Source organism: Microcaecilia unicolor, chromosome 2 (assembly GCF_901765095.1).
Source record: "Microcaecilia unicolor chromosome 2, aMicUni1.1, whole genome shotgun sequence".
In the NCBI taxonomy this organism is placed as follows: domain Eukaryota; kingdom Metazoa; phylum Chordata; class Amphibia; order Gymnophiona; family Siphonopidae; genus Microcaecilia; species Microcaecilia unicolor.
The window spans coordinates 191,286,899-191,310,048 of record NC_044032.1 but is presented as its reverse complement, the minus strand read 5'-3'; the positions used below and the strand labels follow the sequence as shown (position 1 = coordinate 191,310,048).

The window sequence follows — 23,150 nt, the reverse complement described above, 5'->3', positions numbered from 1 at the left end:
AATGTTTCACAAGCGGAGCCTCATATTTTTTTTATTGACAATGCAGTAGCGATGTTCAATCATACGACTTTTTTGCGTGTAGTGTGACCAATATATATCAAATTACAAGGACATATTATAAGGTAGATCATATACATAGAATCACATGTGGTATGGTATTTAAGATAAAAGATCCTGTCCATATATGGCACCTGAAAGCTGGAACCTTCCAACGTTATATGACATATAGAACAATGCCCGCATTTCTGATGTATCCCTTGTGTTTGTTTATGTTCTGACCATACATCCGACTTGCTCAACCTATCCTTCAAATTCCAGTTCCGTGTATAAGAAATCATCAACCTTGATTCTTTAAACATCGCATGACCCTGAAGTAAGTTCCAATGATTTTTGAGAATGACTGATATTCTATAAGATAAATTAGTATAACACATCACACATGGAGTAGCACCAGATGTATCCCTTAGCATTTTTTCCAACAATAGTGCTCGTTTAAAGGCATTTTTTATTACTTTGGGAGGACATCCACATTCCATAAAATTCTGCTTAAAGGATATAGAAGACTGTTTAAATTGTTGTATAGTAGCACAAATCCAACGATATCTAAAAAACTGAGATAATGGCATCCTTAAGATGCTGTGGGTGCATACTATTGTACATAAGCAAAGAATTATAAACTATAGCTTTCATATAAATGTCTGTTGTTAACTCCACTCCCTTTTTGATAATACATGTGTCCAGAAAATTTAAATGTACTTCATGGTGATGACACTCAAATTGAATAGAAGAATGATAGGCATTTAATTCTATCACAAAATTGTCAAGATCTTCCATTGTACCAATTCACAACATAAATACATTGTCTATGTATCTCCCCCAGTATTTTACATACTGAAATCCAACTAGAGAGTAAACATACTATTGTTCAAAATGGTCCGTAAACAAGTTCACAATAGAAAGAGCAAAAAATGGTTCCGACTACTAATACTTATCATTTCAATAGCGCTACTACACTTACACGTGCTGTACACTGGGAATGAAGAGACAATGCTCGACAGAGCTTACATTCTAATTAGGACAGACAAACAGGATAAATAAGGGATAAGGGAATTACTAAGGTGGGAATGATAAAACATGGGTACTGAAAAAGTGAGTATGGGTTAGGAGTTAAAAGCAGCATCAAAAAGGAGGGCTTTTAGCCTAGATTTGAAGACGGTCAGAGATGGAGCTTGACATACCAGCTCAGGAAGTCTATTCCAGGATATGGTGCAGCAAGATAAAAGAAATGGAGTCTGGAGTTAGCAGTGGAGGAGAAGGGTGCAGATAAGAGAGATTTACCCAGTGAACAGAGTTCCTGGGGAGGAGGGTAGGGAGAGATAAGAGTGGAGAGGTACTGAGGAGCTGCAGAGTGAATGCACTTGTAAGTCAATAAAAGGAGTTTGAACTGTATGCGGAAATGGATAGGGAGCCAATGAAGTGACTTGAGGAGAGGGCTAATATGAGCATAGCGACACTGGCGGAGTATAAGTCATGCAGCAGAATTTTGAACAGATTGAAGAGAGAGATGGCTTAGTGGGAGACCAATGAGAAGCAAGTTTCAATAGTCTAAGTGAGAGGTGATAAGAGTGTGGATAAGTGTTCTGGTAGTGTGCTCAGAAAGGAAAGTTTGAATTTTGGTGATATTATAGAGAAAGAAAATGACAGGTTTTAGGAGTTTGCTGAATATGTGCAGAGAAGGAGAGATAGGAGTCAAAGATGATCCCAAGGTTACAAGCTGATGAGACAGGGAGGATGAGAGTGTTATCCACAGAGATAGAGATTGGTTTAGGGGGAAAGATAAGAAGTTCAGTCTTGGTCATGTTTAGTTTCAGATGATGGTGAGACATCCAGGCAGCAATGTCAGATAGGCAGGCTGATACTTTGGCCTGGATTCCTGCTGAAGTCTCTGGTGTGGAGAGGTAGATCTGGGAGTCATCAGCATAAAGGTAAAACTGAAAACCATGGGATGAGATCAGAGTACCAAGGGAAGAAATATACATGGAGAAAAGAAGAGGTCCCAGGACAGATCCCTGAAGTACACCAACTGATAGTAGGATAGAAGAAGTGCCTGAAATTTGTAAATACAGTTTATCATCAAAAAGAAAATGATTGTTTATTTTAAGAGTCAATTTTATGAACTGCATCAGAAAATTAGTAGGCCCCCGCCAGGGCAAGGACATTTATTCAAAGCCTGCTCCACCACAATAAGTGCTTCATTCTGGGGAATGGACGTATATAATGAGCGAACATCCAGTTTAACTAATCTAGTTTGCTCCTCAATCTGTATCTGTAAGAATATTTTTTAAAAATGAGACGTATCCCTTAGATAAGAAGTGATTTCCACCACCAAAGGTTGCAAAAAGTAATCTGTGTATTTACACATATGTTCCAAAAGAGAATCTCTAGAGGAAACTATTGGTCCTCCAGGAAGGGCATGAGGATCCTTATGAATTTTAGGAACCATATAGAAAATAGGGATCTTTTAATGTGCAAAACATAAAAATTGACTTTCGTTTTTTTTTTATAAAGAACCCATAGAAGATTCTTTACTCAATTTATCCAAAGCCATGAACTCAGATTTATAAAGATGTTTCGTTCCCCTATAATTATTTTCCTCCAAACATACCACCTCCTGTATAACTAACTAATGGAAAATATTAAGGGAAAATTAGGTTCTTACCTTGGTAATTTTCTTTCCTTTAGTCATAGCAGATGAAGCCATTATGTATGGGTTGTGTCCATCAACCAGCAGGGGGAGATAGAGAGCACTCAACTTTTCACAGTGCCTCATGGCCAGCCAGCTCCACTGCCTCTTCAGTATTTGAAGCTTCCAAAGCAGTATGGCAAACCGCAATGGGAATAACATGAACTTTCCTCACAGCGAATGATGGCCCCTTAACAAGGGATTGAACTCAAAAGGAGGAAATGAACACATCCTCCTGGAGGGAATAAACTCGTCCTCCTTATTGTATAACTGGAGGGGATACACGCAACCTCCTGGAGGGAATAAACTCATCCTCCAAAACATAAACTGTAGGGAATGGACTCATCCTCCTATAAGTGAACATGAATCCTGAAGACTGTTTTCCAACTTTCTCCCAAGGAAGGAACTTCAGGAAACAAGAACAGAACCTGAAACAGATTCACAGCATACAGACAATCATACAGGGATGGCTCATAGCTTCATCTGCTATGACTAAAGGAAAGAAAATTACCAAGGTAAGAACCTAATTTTCCCTTGTCATCAAGCAGATGAAGCCATTACGTATGGGATGTAACAAAGCAATCCCTATATAGGGTGAGAACAGGTCACACCACGCGCTAGCACTCGTGCTCCAAAACGCGCATCCCTCCTAGCAGCCACATCCAGCCTGTAATGTCGGGCAAAAGAGAGCTTAGAAGCCCATGTTGCTGCACTGCATATCTCTTGACGAGAGAGTGCTCCAGTTTCAGCCCAAGAGGAAGAAATTGCCTTAAAGGCTACATGCGGAGACCGGCCGGCAAGCAGATAAGCTGAAAAGATAGTTTCTTTGAGCCAGCAGGCAATAGTGGCTTTAGACGCTGGAGACCCTCTGCGAGGACCTGATAACAAAACAAACAGATGATCATAGATCCTGAAAGAGATAGTAACTCGCAGATACTGCAGCAGAGTCCTGCGCACATCCAACAGGTGCAACTGCCCAAAAGATTCTGGAAAATCCTTCTTATCAAAGGAGGGCAAGAAAATAGGCTGGTTTAGGTGAAACGCTGAAACCACCTTAGGCATAAAGGAAGGCATGGTCCGAACCGTGACCCCGGACTCTGAGAATTGCAGAAATGGGTCTCTACAGGACAGCGCCTGGAGCTCTGACACCCGTCTCGCTGAAGTAATGGCCACAAGAAAAACGGCCTTTAGTGTCAAATCTTTCTCCGATGCTCGCCGAAGCGGCTCAAAAGGAGAAGCCTGCAGGGCCTTCAAAACTAGCCCCAGGTTCCAAGCTGGACAGGGTGCTCGCACGGAAGGCCAGAGCCGAAGCACCCCACTAAGAAACCGTGCCACATCTGGATGAGCAGCTAAAGACACGCCTTCAACCTTACCACGAAGGGAGGCCAACGCTGCCACTTGCACCCGCAGGGAATTATAGGCCAAGCCTATTTGTACAACATCCTGCAAAAAGTCCAGAATCGGCGAGACAAGAGCCCGCATGGGTGTGATCGCTTTTGAAGCACACCAAGACTCAAACTGGCGTCAAATCCTGGCATAAGCCACGGAAGTGGAATGCTTGCGGGCCTGCAGGAGAGTGGAAATGACTGTGTTTAATAGCCTTTGTCCCTCAACTGCGCCCTCTCAATCGCCATGCCATGCCATAAGACCAAAGCGGCAGGCGTCCTCCATGGCTACCGGGCCCTGTGACAACAGGTTCGGTACCAGAGGTAAAGGAAGGGGAGCCTCCACTAGCATCTGTTGGAGGTCCGCATACCAAGGCCTCCTGGGCCAATCCGGGGCGATGAGGACCACTTCTCCTGGGTGCAGCCGAATCCGCAGGAGCACGCGTCCTATCAAGGGCCACGGAGGGAACACATATAGTAGGCCCGGAGGCCAGGGCTCAGTCAAGGCATCCAACCCTGCCGAGCGAGGATCTCTCCGTCTGCTGAAGAAGCACGGGACTTTGGCATTTGAACTTGTCGCCATAAGATCCATCATGGGCTTGCCCCATTTGGCACATATCTGCAGGAATACTTCGTCTGCTAGTTCCCATTCTGCTGGATCGATCTGATGCCTGCTTAGATAATCGGCTTGCACGTTGCTCTGACCTGCAATGTGAGCTGCCGACAGAAACTGAAGATGCAGCTCGGCCCAGTGGCAAATCTGTTCGGCTTGCGCGGCCAGTGCTCTGCACTGAGTGCCGCCTTGTCGATTTATGTAGGCCATTGCTGTCGTGTTGTCCGACATCACTCTGACAGCCAATCCTTCCAGGGTCACTTGTAAGGCCAGAAGCGCCTGAAACACCGCTTTCAACTCCAGGCGGTTGATGGACCACTCCGACTCCTAGGGTGTCCATAGACCCTGGGCATGCTTCCCCTTGCAATGTGCGCCCCAGCCCTTCAGGCTGGCATCTGTCACTACTAGACACCAATCGAGGAGCGCCAGCAGCATTCCTCGCCGCAGCATGCTGTCTGAGAGCCACCACTCCGTGCTGAATCAGGCCGCAGGGAGCCAAGAAAGTCTGCACTGATAATCCTGAGAAACTGGAGATCATCTTTGAAGTAGGGAATACTGTAGAGGTCTCAGGTGCGCTCTCACCCAGGGCACCACTTCCAATGTGGCTGTCATCGATCCCAGCAGCTGGACAATGTCCCAAGCTCGTGGGCGGGGCATCCTCAGGAGCAGACGGACCTGATTCTGAGGATTGCACCGCCTTAGCTGGGATAGGTATACATAGCCCGAGTCTGTGTCGAACCTGGCCCCCAAATATTCTAGAGAATGCAAGGGGGTCAGGTGACGTTTGGCCATATTGACGACCCAGCCTAGAGATTGAAGTACTGAGACCACTCTGGCTGTAGCTTGATAGCTCTCTGTTAAAGAGTCTGCTCTGATGAGCCAGTCGTCTAGGTACGGGTGAACCCGGATACCTTCTCGCCTGAGCAAAGCAGCTACTACCGCCATTACCTTCGAAAAGGTTCGGGGAGCTGTGGCAAGGCCAAAAGGCAAGGCCCAGAACTGGAAATGTGCAAGTAAGCTTCTTTCAGGTCTAGAGACATGAGAAACTCTCCTGGCTGTACCGCAGCAATGATGGAGCGCAGGGTTTCCATGTGGAAATGCCGCACTCTCAGGGACTTGTTTAATTCTTTTAAGTCCAAAATAGGGCGAAAAGACCCAACTTTTCACGGCACCACAAAGTAGATGGAGTATCTGCTGTAGCCGTGTTCGGCGGGAGGTACCGGGGACACGGCCCCTAACTAAATCAGACCTTGCAAAGTCTCCTCTACCGCTGCCCGTTTGGCGGCAGAACCGCATCGGGACTCCACAAACACGTCTCTTACTGGGGCGTTGAATTCTATTCTGTAGCCATCTCTGATCAGGTCCAGAACCCACTGATATGAGGAAATATTGGCCCACTCCTCGGCAAAGAGGGAAAGACGTCCTCCGATGACAGGAAGTGAGGAGGGGGCCGGCGCACCATCATTGAGAGGGTCGCCCCTGAACTCCAGGCCTAGAGCCGGAGGCTGCGGAACGCTTGTCCGAGCGAAAGGAGTTCCTCTGCTGAAAAACGGGCACGAGAAGTGAACCCAGCAGAACGCCCCAGGCGGTACCTTCTAGCTTCACGGAAGCAAGGTCTATAAGAGGAGTGGACCGCCTGGCCCTTGGAGGAAGGCCTCGGCCTATCTTCGGGCAAGCGCTGGGGTTTAGGATCTCCCAGGCCTTTAACAATTTTCTCCAACTCCTCACCAAATAGGAGAAGGCCTTGAAAGGGCAACTTCACCAACCTTTGCTTAGAGGCCATGTCCGCTGCCCAATGTCGTAGCCAAATAAGACGGCGAGCCGCCACTGCTACTGCCATTTGTTTAGCCGAAGCTCTGAAAATATCATAAAGGGCATCAGTCAAAAAGGACAAGGCCGACTCCAGCCATGGAGCCACATCCGAGAAGGGCTCCGCTCCATCTCCGGGCTGTTCCACTGCCTGTTGCAACCACGCCAGGCAGGCTCTAGCAGCATAACAACTGCATGCAGACGCCCGAACAGTAAGACCTGCAATTTCAAAGGACCGTTTAAGTGCTGCTTCCAGCCTACGGTCTTGTATATCCTTCAGGGCAACTCCTCCTTCCACAGGGAGGGTAGTTCTCTTTGTCACCGCAGTGACTAGGGCATCTACTTTAGGCATTGCAAAGTGAGCCAAATGCTCCTCAAGCAGAGGGTATAATTGCCCCATAGCCCTGGAAACTTTCAAAGGTCCCTCGGGGTCAGCCCACTGAGCGGAAATAAGCTCTTGGATGGAGTCATGCAAAGGAAAGGCTCGAGCAGGCTTTTTGGTACTAGCCATCCTAGGATTCACAGAGGAGGCCGTGCCACTGTCAGGCTCTTCAATAGAAAGGACCTGTAGGCATCTGAAATAAGCACTGGCAGCTCATCACGGTGGAAAATCCTCACCGCGGAGGGATCATCCAGATCCTGTGGTAATTCTGCACCTGACTCTAGCTCCTCAGATCACGAAGGCCTGCCAGAACTCTCCGAATACTCACAGCCCGACCACGGGGGGGGGGGGGGGGGGGGGGGGGGAAGGAGGTGCACCTCAATCTGAACGGGAATTAGCCCTTCTACGCTTTTCTTTATGCCAATTATGAGGGAAAATAGCCTCAGCGGGCAGTCCCAGGCCAGAATCCATGGGCGGGGCGGGGGGGGGGGGGGGGGGGGACACAATAGAAGGGGCCTCAGATGACCCTTGAGGGAGAGCTCTTTTCAGCATGTATGCTTTATGCAATAATAACACAAAATCAGGGGAGAAAAACTCACCCTGGGCACCCAGATCCCGTCCGGGGCTAGCCGCTCCCTCAATAGCCTCAATTTGAGGTCCCCCCCCCCCCCCCCCCCGGGCTCAGGGCTCTCTGTCTCTACGGAGGCCGCGCCATGCGGAGAATTCAAAATGGCGTCCGCTGCCAGCTCTGAGCGGGAAGAATCATGCTCGGGCTGGCTCTTACACCTGTACAGCACGATTTACAGAGCCCCGCTGCTGATTTGCGCTTGCCACACCGGGAACAGCGCTTTACATTCTCTGCAGCCATCACCGAAAATGGCGGGAAAATTCAAAATGGCGGTTTCGCGCCAAAAACACCCCGATCGCGGGCCCACCCTGGAGGAGTTAGAAAACACTCTTACCTCACCGGACCGAGTATCACAGCTCCGGTCCCATAGAAGAATCAAAGGAAAACCTCTGTTCCATTTTTTTTTTAACGCTGTGAGGAAAGCAGAGGTAATAAGAACTCCGGAGGCTCAGATGAGTGGGAAAGGCAGGGAAAGGCGAACCAATGTGCCTGCATCCACTGAGTGGGAAAGGACAGGGAAAAGCAAGCTAATATGTCCACATCCATGGGGGTATGGGTAAGGCAGGGAAAGGGCTAACCTATGTGCCTTCAAAGTGAAGCTGCTATAGCCTCTAACACCCCGGCTAACAACTGGCAAGCCAGGAGCCACCCTCAGGCAGATTTTTGATGGAGCTCGAAGAAGCTGCAGCCACCCTGCTTGGGGAGATAGAGAATACTGAAAAGGCAGTGGAGCTGGCTGGCCATGAGGCACTGTGAAAAGTTGAGTGCTCTCTATCTCCCCCTGCTGATTGATGGACACAACCCATACGTAATGGCTTCATCTGCTTGACGACAAGGAATAGCTGGATCTATTGGGCCCAGGAGCATCCATATACCCTTATCTCTATATCCAGAAATAGAAGTCACAGTCTCAAATTTACCCGCAAAAAGCAGTTTTAACTGCAATGTTGAAATCTACCCAAAATTGGAAGGGATAATGATTACAAGAAGGCAAGAATGACAATCCTTTTTCCAACAAGGCAATTTCTTCAGCCAATAACAGATATTTGGACAAGCTGATTACAACGAATCATTTCTCTTTCGTGCCCTGGTCATTGGACCCTTCCTGGATACATTGCCTCTGCCTCTGAACTTCCACGTACCCCGACTGTGTTGTATATTGCCAAATCTGTTCAACCCTGATCCTCCTTCCCCATCCCTCTTTCCAGATGTTTCTTCCTCCCCACTAGTGGAATCTGAGGAGCGATTAACCCAAACTTTTTATTTTTACCAGCAATATTTCCAGTCTCTTTTTTTGTTTTTTTGCCAACTATAGACATACCCCTCATTTTAGTTCCATTGGTCTCTCTGAATTTTCTTTACTTTAGACATTTTTAGTTCACGACGGAACTTCTCCAGTTTCTTATCAAACACCTCCTTAGATTTATCAAAATCAGAGAGTGTATGTAAATTTGTTAATTTTACTTCTAATTGTGGTTTCTCTGTGGCTAAACATTGCTGAAGTATTTGTATTAACAAAAGCATGAGGTCTAGAGGAAACTGGTTCAAAATGCCATTCCACTGTTTAACAAAGTTCTCATCATATGGAAATAATTTGGGAGTTTTAGGCATCCTAAGTCCAAGTGGTATAATCTCCTTTTTACAATAATCCACAAAAGTAGCACTATGTAATTTATACCTAATATAGTCCTTATAATCGGACAACGACTCCACTCCCATCTGGGAAAGAGAAGGGCTTGCAGGATTTCAGTGTTGATCTGATGAAAATCTTTTCCGCTAGACTACTCTTGTGCCATTTTACTTCCCATGAACACTTTGAAACATCAATAAACAAATTGGGATTCAAACCCTAGTACTACAGTAACTATGGTAGAAACTGGGTTTGAAAAACATCCAACAATATAAATCCTGCATCAAGCGAATAGAATCTCAAATATTTAAATAAAGACACCTCAATCATAGTGGGAGTCCTGTGGTTATTTTATATTGCTTGAGGGTCTGTCTTTCTTCTGTGTATATGAAAGAGACATGGTTTTCTGTTAGCATTAACTGTGCAGGATTGATCTATACTAATATGGCTTCTTTAGTTTTTCAGTAAGGTTTATTGATGTTCTAGTACCCATTGCAGTGTTTTTCCTAGGTAGGTGCTTGTTATGCGACTTGTGGAAGTTACGCTGCTATTATGGTATGGTAGACTTGCTCTTTAGTTTCTGAGCGACAATTGTAGTATTTTGTAATACTTCAAAGTATGCCTGTTACTGGATTTTGGATCTGAATTTAGATCACAGCTTTCTCAGTAATAGCTCAAGGCACGTTACATTCAGGTAGAGTAGCTATTTTCCTGTCCCTAGAGAGCTTATAATTTAAGTTTGGTACCTGATGCAATGGAGGGTTAAGGGGTCCTTTTACTAAGCCGCGTAAGCGTCTACGTGCGCCCAACATGTGCCAAAATGGAGTTACCACCCAGCTACCACGTGGCTCTTGCGGTAATTTCATTTTTGGCGTGCATCCGATATGCGTGTCTGGAAAATATTTTTTTATTTTCGGCCACGCATTGCGGACACGCACCAAGTGGCATTTGGCGTGCGTGGGTCATTACCGCACAGTTACCACGCAACTCTTTACCGCTAGGTCAATAGCTGTCAGTAAGGTCTCAGACTCAAAATGAACGCGTGGCGATTTTCATTTTGCTGCAAGTCCATTTTCAGCAAAAATTTTTAAAAGGCCTTTTTTACAGGCAGGCTGAAAATTGGATCGGCGCACACCCAAAACTCGCACCTACACTATCGCAAGCCATTTTCAGCGCGTCTTTGTAAAAGGACCCCTAAGTGACTTGTCTAAGATTTCAAGGAGCAGCAGTGGCCTCCCTGTTTCTCAGCCTGCAGCTCTATTAGGTACAGCTAATACAGATTACACATATTATCTAAGCTAGCTGTACCTAATCTTTGGTAACTCAACCGCATACTAAAGGCTAGCTGAGCTGAAGTCTGGTGGCCATTTGGCAACCTCCCAAAAACATTTATGGGTAAATTATTTTGTGGTTTCCAGTAACCTCAGGATTTCTGTTACAGTGCTGCTGATCATCACTATTCACATAGCCAATGGAAAGATGCTGGACAAGTGAGCTAGGGCTGACAGACAGCCAAGTATTAAAGTACCAGTGTATATTTCCAGAATACTGCAAATACTTTTCTATTTATTAATTTATTTATTGGGATTTATTAACTGCCTTTATGAAGAGATTCACCCAAGGCGGTGTACAGCAGGTACAGTTTTATATAAAACATACAATTTTGTTAACAGCATAACAATATTAAAATAACCAAGAATAAACTAAATACAATAAAGGGCCTTTTTACAAAGGTGCAGTAGGCTCTACATGCTTGTAGCATGCACCAAAACGAGACTACCGCCAAGTTAATGCGTCCCTCCTGGCAGTAATTTTGGATTTCGTGCGCGCCAATACTGCTGAGACAAATTACTTTTTTTATTTCCTACTACACGTGGCATTTCTGGCATTAATCAGCAGTTGGTGTACACCAACTGGTCACCGCGCGTGTAGAGCATGAGCCCTTACCGCTAGATCAATGGGTGGCATTAAGGGGTGGTAAATAGGCGCGCGCAGTTTTCAATTTTACTGTAGGCCTGTTTCCCGGCACATTGAAAAAAAAGCCCCTTTTCCCAGAAGCGGTAAAAACTGGCTTGGCGCACGCCAAAATCATGTGCCCACACTACCGCAGGCCACATTTTGCCATGGCTTAGTAAATGGACCCCTAAATGAGGTAAACTTGAAAACAGTAAACTGAAACCTAACAATAGAACTACCATGAAACAGTATCAATAATATACACATTTAATAGCACTGGAATTCAAATACCAGAGATATAATACAATGTTAGCATAATATTAATGATACACCTAATATCCTGCATTGTTTTGTCATGCATTATTTTGATTTGTTGGTACACATAATAGACAAAGCTCCCTCTATGGCAGCCTCATCTCCTTTTACCACAGAAAAGCTCCTGCTGCCTGTCCATTCTAGATCTTATGCCAAAGAAATGGCTCTTCTTCTGTAGCCATGTGAACTACAGATAGGTAATTTTTTCCTGATTTATGAATGTATGTATGTACATATGTAAAAACTGCAATATATAACATTTTCTTTATGGTTCTTTTCTGGAACAGGGAGTCCACAATTACATGCCACTTGAGCATGTAAGTGTACACTTATGCGCTTAAGTGACAGCAAAGCACCTAAACACTATTCCATATGGGCGCACAAATACAAGGTGGGGGGTCACAGTGAAGAATGGGAGGGGCACAGATAGGGTTACCACTTACATTCACAACAGAGTATAGTAAGTTACGCAACCTTGCAGCATTTGGGCTGGTGAAACTGTAGGTGCTTGAATGTAAGGTGCACCAATACCAGGTTATGCTAGTATTCAAGTAACAGAATCTAGGTACCCAGGTGCCTTTATAAAATAGGCTCTCACCGTGCAACATCAGGGTACCTATAAGGTGGCTCCCACTTACAAATTACCCCAATTGTGGGTAGGTACCTCATAAATAATTAGATCATCAGATGAAATGACAGAGCACCAGACTTATAAAAGGCTGTGACCAATTCTTCCTCATTATTGTAATAAAAATGTTTATAAATCTGGTGATCTATCCATTAAAATTAACTTATGGTTGTCAACAGTTTTTGCTCAAACACAACTGTAGTCACTATTACAGAACATTTCCCACAAAGCTGAGCATTACAACAGGTTGTATATTATATGGTAATTATTCTCACTGCCAAAACTAGCTGCACTGCTAGACTGGATATTATGAGCGTTTTCTCTCTGACATAAATTAGCCAGTGTACAGATACTTCATAGAAGAAACTTTGGTTTTCATCTTACCTGCATTTTTTGACAAAAGGAGGCTTTTGGCCCAAACAGAATCTGGCATTGTTCATCTGCGGTATATGTCATTCCTGGAAGCTTCAAAGGCATAGTCACAGAACTGAGGCTCTGGGAACTTGTCTCAAGTAAACAATTACTGGCCTTTGACCTGGCAACATCCGTACATTAAAAAAATGGAAAAGTTGATTAATTTTCTGCTTATAAAAAATGGACTTTGCTAGAGAAAAGTAAATATAGGCTATAAAGAGCATCACTGGGCTTTCCATGGTTTATAGTATGGAATATATAATATAGTTCAGTAAGTTTGGCTTGATTTCATAAATGACATTCACTTACTTCAACATGTAAGAAGACCAAAATCAGTGTATAGATTGCAATCATTTTCTACCAATTTTATTTGGAAACACTTTGGTCCATTTCAGAATGCCACTATTCAATACCTAAGACTTATTTTCCATGTGTATTTTTCAAATGACAATCTTTATAATCTTGAACCTCAGCTCATATTTCCAATGCTACTACTACTACTTATCATTTCTATAGCTATCAGGTAAGAGTCGGTCAAAAGAAATACCACCTGGAGTGACAGCTCCAGGAAAGCCTGCAATGAAAATGCCCAGAAAACACCAGTATGGCAACCAGGATAAAATTTATTGTCTCATCAACCGAACACGGCCATGTTTCTTGGCATCAGGGGTAATAGATCAAAAAACGGGGTTATAGATCAAAAAACATTTATAAAATCAATTAATAAATAACACAAAATTCTATAAAATACAAAACAATTATACAATGGAATATAAAGCCATACTGGTGAACTAAACAGAAAATGAATCATTGGATTAATATTAACATATAAATAATTCAAAAAAATTATGAAAATCTCTTTTGGCCAGTAGATGGCACCATCTCTCTCTCTCTCTATATATATATATATATACATACATATATTACTACTACTACTCATCATTTTTATAGCGCTACTAGATGTACGCAGCGCTGTACACTTGAGTATTTATATCCTAACTATACCAGATGTTCAAGGCAGTTCATAAAAAGAATGAATCTGTAGACTGCACAATAGATAAGATTTACTGAGGTTATTCAACTCCTTGACATCAGTAAGAGAAAAATTAAACTACATGACAGTATGACAGCTTTAAAGATAACCCTCCTGTGTGTTACCTTTATGTTTTGCACGGTATAGGAGGAAATGCATCTCTTCCTATTCCTTTGGGATGGCTTCTTGGGGTTTTGGTTTAATATATGTTTTACTAGTAAAATAGGCCCGTTTCCAACAGAAAGGAAACGGGCGCTAGCAAGGTTCCAGGGCCACCTCCCTCCCTCCGTCCTTCGCATTCCAGGCCCCCTCCCCTCCGAGTTCCATGCCCCCTACCTGCCTCCCTCCCTCTCCTCTGAGTTCTACACCCCCCTACCTGCCTCTCTCCCTCTCCTCCGAGTTCCAGGCACCCCTCCCCTTCAAGTTCCAGGACCCACCCCCTCCTCCTCCCCCCTCATCATTCTTAGATAATTCTTAACACTAGTTGAATTAAACCCATATAATTGACCTCTCCAAATCTTCATATATATCAGTTACCCACGATTTGTAGAGATAAAAGACCAAGGCTGCCATCTATGAGAAAGGTAATTTATTTACTTACCAAGTATATTGATACAATTAATATTTTCTCATGGGAGGATGGAACTACTGCATAAATACGCTGGCTGTATCTATCACTCCAACATACAGAACTGAAACAGCTATTTTTATTTAACAGTGATTTACAACGTTTCAACAAATTATCTTACCCAGGATCATCTAGTCTTCTTTCAAAGCCATCTGGTTTCCCTCACCTGCTAAACCACATTCCCATGTTTGTTTATGCTTCCTTATTTCCCAGGCCTGTTTGCCCGTAAGGATATCATATCAGATCATAAGTTCCTGGGCCTCACGATTTATGGCCTTTGCCCTTTGACTCTACTCTAGGGTGCATAACTGTGTTTATTATCTATAGTCCCCCCTTGAAGGCCTTTAGTAAGGGTTTCACTGCTTTGAACCCTTGCTGTAGTTCCATCCATTCCGGAGGGAAGCAATAGGTTCTTTTTCAAATGTATATTAGGGTTAAAGGGACCGTAGATGTGAGTCACAGTCCATGTCAACCCCTTTACAGATATCGGGCTATGTGTAACATGACAATGTGGTTATAGTGAAATGTAAGTTGCCCCTCTTCAACCTTCCCCGGGCCTTATGCTACTTACAATATCTTCTCATCTAAATGATCCCAGAGGAAGATAACAATGCTACGCAAAGGAAATCATAAAAGATTTAAACATCATCATCAATATACATCTTCAATCTGTGTTAATATGTAGTTTTTCATACAGAACACAGCCTATGGGTTCTCTCTTACTTAAAGCAGTTTCAATTAAATGTTGTACTAAGCTTCTGATACAAGGTATTACACAACAGCCAAGAAGTACAAACACAGCAATAACAATTATCAATGTGGTTAAACCAGATAATATAAAGGTTCTCCTTTTCCCAAAAATATTGTCCATCTACCCAGTCCAGGTGGTATCTATACCAGAATTCTCGGCGAGTTCATCAGCTAAGGTAGTGAGTCCTTGCAAAGCCTTAGTTATGGTCCCATCAGGTGCAGTATTGCTAGGAATAAAGGTACAACATTGTCCTCCTAACGTGATACAAACTCCTCCTTCTTTTGCCAATATCATATCAAGGACTACGCGGTTTTCCCAAGCCATCCGGCTTGTAGCATCCAATTGGGCAGCAATGCCTTTAACTGCATCTTGAGTGTAATTAATGAAACGCTGTTGGTTATAATATATATAGTTAATCCAGTCAACATTCTTGTTAATAGTAGACCACTAAAACAAAGAGGATTCAAAACCTGCAGCAATGTGGTTGCGGGCCTTGAATTCATCTGGCACCCCCCTTGGTACACCTATAGAGTCAATATAAATGTAGGCACATCAATCTGGGTTTATACTAGTATTCTATAATGGCATCTTGGCGCACAGATGCCATTATAGAATTGGAACTCAGAATGCAGCACTGGCATGTCAAATTTGAGGCACCAGGTTATAGCATTGCCCCCGAGGCATTGTTTTTTTTTTCTTTTTTTTTTTTAAGATTACAGATAATATAACCATGAACAAACATTGTGACAAAGGAAATACCACAACCAATCAATCATATAGAAAAAAACCCAATAATCATTAATTCATCTATAATAATTGTGATCCAAGATAAAGGAAATATAATAAGAAAGGAAACTATTCTTATTACAATAAAGACACAATCACTGTTGGCTAACTGATCTCAGAGAACTGTGGAACAGATACCTGAACTCTAAATTCTTCCCTAGACACTTTAAAAATTCAGTCAGTTGTTTAGTCTCAAAAACATATATGACGTGGAGGGGCATTTTCGAAAGGGACGTCCAAGTTGCGATTTGGACGTGCTTCCAAAACGGCGAAATTCAGGGCCGGGGAAACCTGTATTTTCGAAAAAAGATGGACGTCCATCTTTCGTTTCAAAAATATTGTCAGAGACGTCCAAAGCCTTAAATTTGGCCGTCCCTAGACATGGACGTTTCTGACTTTCGGCGATTTTTGAAACCAAAGACGTCCATGTCAAAAACGGCCAAATGCAAGCCATTTGGTCATGGGAGGAGCCAGCATTTCTAGTGCACTGGTCCCCCTGACATGCCAGGACACCAACTGAGGGCACCCTTGGGGGCACTGCAGTGGACTTCACAAAATGCTCCCAGGTACTTAGCTCCCTTACCTTGTGTGCCGAAACCCCCAAAACCGACTACCCCCAACTGTACACCACTAGCAAAGCCCTTATGGGTGAAGAGGGGGCACCTAGATGTGGGTACAGTGGGTTTCTGGTGGGTTTTGGAGGGCTTGCTTTTTCCTCCACAAATGTAACAGGTAGGGGGGGATGGGGCTGGGTCCGCCAGTCTGAAGTGGACTGCATCCACTAAAACTGCTCCAGGGACCTGCAGGCGCTGTCATGGACCTGAGTATGACATCTGAGGCTGGCATACAGGCTGGCACAACATATTTTTAAAGATGTTTTTTGAGGGTGGGAGGGAGTTAGTGACCACTGGGGGAGTAAGGGGAGGTCATCCCCAATTCCCTCCAGTGGTCATCTGGTCATTTTGGGCACCTTTTTGTACCTTAGTCATAATAAAAACACGTCTGGGTGAAAACATTCAAGTGTTCATCAGGGACATCCTTATTTTTTTCGATTATGGGTCAAGGACGTCCAAGTGTTAGGCACGCCCAAGTCCCGCCTTTGCTACGCCTCCGACATGCCCCCTTGAACTTTGGCCGTCCCTGCGACGGAGTGCAGTTGGAGACATCCAAAATTGGGTTTTGATTATACCAATTTGGACGTCCGTGGGAGAAGGACGTCCATCTTCCGATTTATGTTGAAAGATGGACGTCCTTCTCTTTCGAAAATGAGCCCATTATTATCAGATACAACAACACAAGAAGAGGGAAATCACAATATAAACTTCAGACCTAGAATGTAAGGCCAGAACTCCTGGTGACCTTTTCTGGGTAATTCTAGCTAAATCAAGAAATACTCTAATTTCTGAACCAAAAACATTTCTCATCTATAACATGAAAAAAGGACTTAAGAACTAAGGTTTGGTCAATTCCAGGGCAAATGTTGCTAATATGATAGTCTTCTGGGTCACCACTTCCAATGAGAATTCCAGGAACTCGGTGATATTCATTGTTGAATGCTCTCTCTCAAACAAAAACAGAGCCAGATTGTGATGACAGGGTCAAATATTGAGCCTTTACAACTGGTGGCAAAAATTTTGCAAGTATCTTCAATATTTCAAGCATATATTTGTGCAACATATCTACTGGAACTATCAAAGGAGCCCTATGAAAATTCAAAATACTTAAGGGTGTGATCACTGATACTTAAGGGTGTGATCACTGCAACACTAGAAGAACAGAACTACTCCAAAGTCATCTGCCTCAGCGTCCGGTTCAACAGTGGATTCGGAGAAACTTGCAACACCACTCCTTCTCTCTTCTTCCCCTTAGCACCAGGGGAATCTCAAAAATTCACACCAGGAAGAACGACGGAGAGGTAAGGAGCATGAAGCTGTGTCTGGTCACAGTGCCATCTTGGATCTACATGCTCCCCCACCCCCATAGGCATTTACATATTTGAATGAAATTTCTCATCTGATTTGGAAATAGACAGAAAGCACACTGTGATATCAATCCAACAACTATTTATAGTAAAAGTAAAACAGTGCATTATATGGTGCTGTGACTTGAAATACCTGAGGAATCTTTCAAGATCTTCTCTGCTGCACTGGGACCATGATACATCACCCAGATTTTGTCCTTTTATCCATTCCCCGGACATGATATGGACACCATCTGCACAGGATGGGTGCTCATTGTCATGATTTATTCCCATGCTAAGATTAAAAGTTATTGAAAATAAAAAAATAAATACAATTGATCAAATTAGGATACACTGTCCCACAAATCAATTATAAATAAGATAATGTGAAACAATATTTATGTAACAATGGTGTATACCTATGGGCTGCATGGCACATAACGCACACTAATTCATTAGCGCACCATAGTAAAAGGACCCCATTGTTAGTTAAGAAATTGCTAAAGTGTAGGCTCATAATAAAAACATACTGGGGGTCATTCACTAACATATGCTTTAATGCCGTTAAAGGAAGTTAATTGCCGCAGGGCCCATTTTGTGTAATGGGCTTTGTAGCAAATAACTCCCATTAGCACACACTGTTAATAAAATGACCCTGACTGATTTTTGTGGGAACATTTTGCTTATATTGAGGGCAACTATGAAATAGCCCTTGTAGTTCCCAAGTACATGTTACTATTACCCTGTTTATTTCTTTTTGAAAATTTGCTGGTTTAATGATGCACTCTAGAAGCACCTTTGCACTTTCTAGTTGTGGACAGCGGAAAGGACAGAGTATTTTTGAACATTATAAGTCTGAACATTCTAAGTTAACGTATTGTTTTCCTCCCCAATCTATGCAATACACTGCCACCTCAACCACATGGTTTGGAACAACTCTTTTTAACTTGGATATAATTATGCACACTGTGGAAGCCTGTGTATACCTTCAGCTAGGGTAATTTGTTCATACAAGCCAATTTAACCAGGTAGATCTCTATTTGCCCAGTTAAACAGCTTTGAAAATTGCCTGGATCTTATCTAATGTACAGATCAGCATGTTATAGTTTACTGGCATTTATAAAAACAGTTGAAAGATGTCAGGCAGTGTGCTGTCACTGCCTGTATCATATAATCTGTACATTATATAGTAACACAGAGTGGCACTTTAGAAAGAACGTTCAAATCAGAATATGGATATCCAAGTCAGTATGTCACATATGAATATCCATTTCTCATGTATTTTAGAACAGGATCTGATGACATATAGCCTGCTCTAAATGAAAAATGCACATCCACGTACTGGTAACATCCAGCATAAACATCCATTTTACAAACTAAAAGGTCCAAATTTTGAACAGGGCTAAACAAGGGACATCGGCATCTTTGTGGAAGCATAGGAACATCCATGATATAAAATGGCCACACAGATGCCCGTGGACAGAGAAATAGCCTCATGGTTAGAGTAGCAGGTTGAGAACCATGGGACCCAGGTTCAAATCCCACTTCAGCTGTTTGTGATTTTTTTGTTTAATTGTAAGAGGTGCTATGCCACTTGGCAATAAAACAGTATTGCCTAAAAAAATAGTGGTTGTTGCTGAGGGTACTCTTTAAAAAAACTTTTAAGAAAGCAAAAAAGAAAAAATCCTAAAAAAATATTTTGAAAATAAAGACACATTTTTGAGTTCATATGTTTGGGCTTACATTACTGATAAATGTGTTCTAGTAGCAGTGAATAGTCTTGGTTCTAACTTGTTGTATCAGTACTAATTACCATAGACTGTGGGGGTTGATTTGTGATTTATTAGTTTTGTACATAAGCAATCTAAGTCTGGTCATTGTAGTGATAATCTCTGGCAGGGGAACATGCATCAGGATTGTTTCTGGAACCCTGCAATGACTGTCACTAGATGGCAATGTTAAGCAAGCAACTTGGGGAGTGGAAGACCTGACAAGAGCACTACTGGAGACCTGCCTCCTGGTAATGTGCAGCACTACCACTGAGCCAGCAAGCCAGTGCAATATAAATTCCTGCAAATGAGAGGCAAAGCTGGCCTGGGTAATGTGATTAGGCCCAAGGAGGAAAGCCAGAGGAGAAAAGAGGGCTGCTGATACTGTGATGGCCCCATGCCAGCCAGGAGGCAGCACCAAAGGTGTAAGTTGGAGGAAGCAACCATCTAGCCCTCAGGCTTCTAAGGGTAAAAAGATAAAGATGATAACATTTTAGAACATACTAGAGGCATCAATTCTTCTTTATCATTTTTTGAGTATCTCCCAAATAAAAATTAATTAATGGACATTACGGTTCTTATTTCCAAAATAGTTTTCCCATTCTATACCTGTAACAACACTCTGAAAACAGAACCCCAAGCATTTTTCCTGTCAGAAATCAAAAGCAATGGTTTCCAAAGCTAGTCATAAAGAACTCGCAGAAGGCTTGGATTTCAAGGAAACCAAATCATATAATTGATAAATGATCCTCTTGGGAGGATTTCAAAGTTTTTGATAGTGCTGTTATAGAGTGACGACACATTCATCAGCAAAGACAACACTACTACTACTACAAGTTCCATAAGTACAATTCATGCCAAGTGCAAGATTCACAATTAAGTATAAGGAATTTGTATGTAGTGCTATGCAAAAAAACATTTTAAAAAATGGATTCTCAAACAAAATAAATTATGTAACAGAGGGAAAACAGAAACTTTATCCTTCACAATGGAAGAAGATTATGTTATTGAAAAACTGTGACACTAGTTTGGATGACTCCTGCCATAAGTTACCATCTGTTCTCTGAAATGCATTAAAATACATTCTAATACTAGGAATTATATATTCTCCTGTTGTCGTCTATAATCAGGGAATTTGAGTTTTACTTACACTTTTTTTTATTTCTGCTAATGACATCCAGATCATAGCAGTTATGGAGGAACATCAGCAGTGGCATCTCTACACAGAAATATTTGGGGTGACAACAGGGGGGCAAGCCCAAGGCGACATTTCTGTTTATCATATTCACCACCCCACTTTTAAATTAGTAATATAAGACACAATGGTCTTCTATGCATAAAGAAACCCTCCCCCTCCAACTAATTTCAGCTGCCAAGTAAAATTGTCATTATAATTGATATCATAATTCAAACAAATTCTTCTGTGTGGCATGGTTTGGATTCTCAGGATTGGACAAAATCCCAATATAAGCCCTGTATCTCCAGTTCTGTATTCCCCTTACAACTCACCGTACAAAAAATATTCAAATTATGATTATCACCTCGGGGACAGCATACACTCCTTCCACTGCCAGGCACTTTGTTTAAATCAGATTGGAGCGGGGGGGGGGGGGGGGGGGGGGGGGGGGGGTAATGGCACCCAAAATAAAAATGCTCACATTGTTAAGAACCTGCTTTCATATAGTGCTAGGCACTGCAAAATAGCACAGAAACCCTGCAAAAAGATATTAAAAACCTATATAGAAAACTTACCAGACCATAACAGTCCTAACCCACCTATGCAAAAACAGTGTCATAATTATTACACTGGGCCCACCAATGCACCTATTACTGGGAAATTGGAACAAACTGTATTGTTACAGATTCTTAACGTACTACATGCTAGCACAATCCTTCACCCCAGTTGCACATGCAGAACATGGACAGACCCTCACCTGATACAAAATAGGAGACCACAAAAAAATGAAATGGAGAACCACCTCAGCCCAAGAAAACCAGCCTCTATAAGAAGTGCAATACTGGTGAAAGAGAAAGAAAATACATTTTCTTCTGTACTCTACAAAAAGATGTACATTTCACAAACTAAATGTGTTTCAATCTTTAAAAAGTATTAAATATTTTTCTTTTCTACCTTTGCTGTTAGGGCATTTATCTTCTTTCTTTTTGGGCTGGTCCCAGCCTTTTTTTCCACTTCCCTTTTCTCAGTCTTTATCAGGTTTACCTTGCCATTCCTTCTCTCTCCTCTTGTTCTCTACATTTGTCTGCCACTAATCTTTACTTTTTGTTTTTTCCCCCCACTTTTCTCTTATGTTTATATCTGCCCATTTGATTTTACCCTCATTTTTCCTCTCTCTCACCCTCTAGTCCTTAGACCCCTTTTCAGCTCTCATCTACCTACCAGCTTTCCCATTTCCCTCTCCAGCACTCCTACTGCTGTCCGTCTCTTTTATTCCCCAGTCTCCTATCGCCCCACCCCCTAGTTCAGCATTTCCATTTTCTGAACTCAGGCAACAAATGGTATATTGGATATACCATTAGAAAAATCAAACAACGTATTGCTGAGCACATTAGTAATCTAAGGATACAGAAAAGGGAAACTCCTCTAGTTGATCATTGGATCGCTCAACATCATGATATTTCAGAATTAAAATATACAGTACTGAAACAGATAGATATGTCACGTGGAGGCAATATAGCAAAAATCTTAAAACACAGAGAACAAAGGTTGATATTTCAATGGGACACTGTGGCTCCATGAGGCCTGAATCGAGAAATTGAATGGCTGCACGAATGACAACAGTACACGTTATCTGTATGAACTGTATTTAAGGAGAAGCGCATGCGCTGGCGTTGGTTCTACCATTAGCCACGGGAGTGACTGGCGATCCACCTATCAGGTGCACCATGACAATGATGAACACACAGCAGACAGTTTGAATGTTTGATATATAATAATGTCTTAAGCTACGAAGAACGACGGTTTATAACCCTACTGAGAATGAATTTGTGAAGTGGATAAAGTGTTATTTTTTTGCATATTGTTGCAGATTGATGTTATATAACGCGGGAGCAGTCCCCCACTCTATTGAGTTCTCCAGAAGAAGCGATGTATAGCGAAACACAAGTTGTGTTGAGAACAGGAGAAAAGATGCAGCGAGAGCTGAACATAAAGAGATATTGAGTCAACAGATTTCACATAATCACGTTTCACGTTTTCACACACCCATAGAGTTCTGGAAGGCTATCGATGAACATTTAAGCAACGATTGGGAGACTACACGCTACCAGCCTTAAGTTAAGTACTTCATCTGAAAAAGAATTGTGACATAGTTATATCATCAAGGGTTATTCCCCAGAGACTATAATGTATAGATTTTAGGACGGAAGGCAGGGCTGGAGTACTATAATGTTTACTATCACATATCATTTATGAGTTGACCAGCCGGAGTAATATGTGTGTTTTTACTGAGCACTTCCAATATTCACTATAGAATGATTTTGGTTTAATTAAAACAAAGCAAGAAAAATATATATAAAAATAACGAAAAACGGCTTCTGTAATTTTCAAAGTTAAAATTTAATGCCAAGAAGTGCACAATGATGCACTTGGGGTGCAGAAACCCAAAAGAGGAATACCGGATAGGAGGGGAGAGATTAGAAAGCTTGACTCAGGAGAGAGACCTTGGGGTGTTGGTGTCAAATGATATGAAGTTGAAGAAA

The 23,150-nt window shown here is 42.5% G+C and overlaps 1 protein-coding gene across 1 annotated transcript in view; it reads right to left on the bottom strand.

The window, feature by feature from the left end:
- Window positions 1-23,150, bottom strand: part of ADAMTS19 (ADAM metallopeptidase with thrombospondin type 1 motif 19) — a 269,857-nt gene that overhangs the window by 136,347 nt on the left and 110,360 nt on the right. The window contains exons 9-10 of the mRNA XM_030192330.1: window positions 17,816-17,956; window positions 12,474-12,624 (exon numbers count right to left, since the gene is read on the bottom strand). Of these exons, the coding sequence (XP_030048190.1) occupies window positions 12,474-12,624; window positions 17,816-17,956 (292 nt within the window). The remainder of the gene's footprint in view (window positions 1-12,473; window positions 12,625-17,815; window positions 17,957-23,150) is intronic.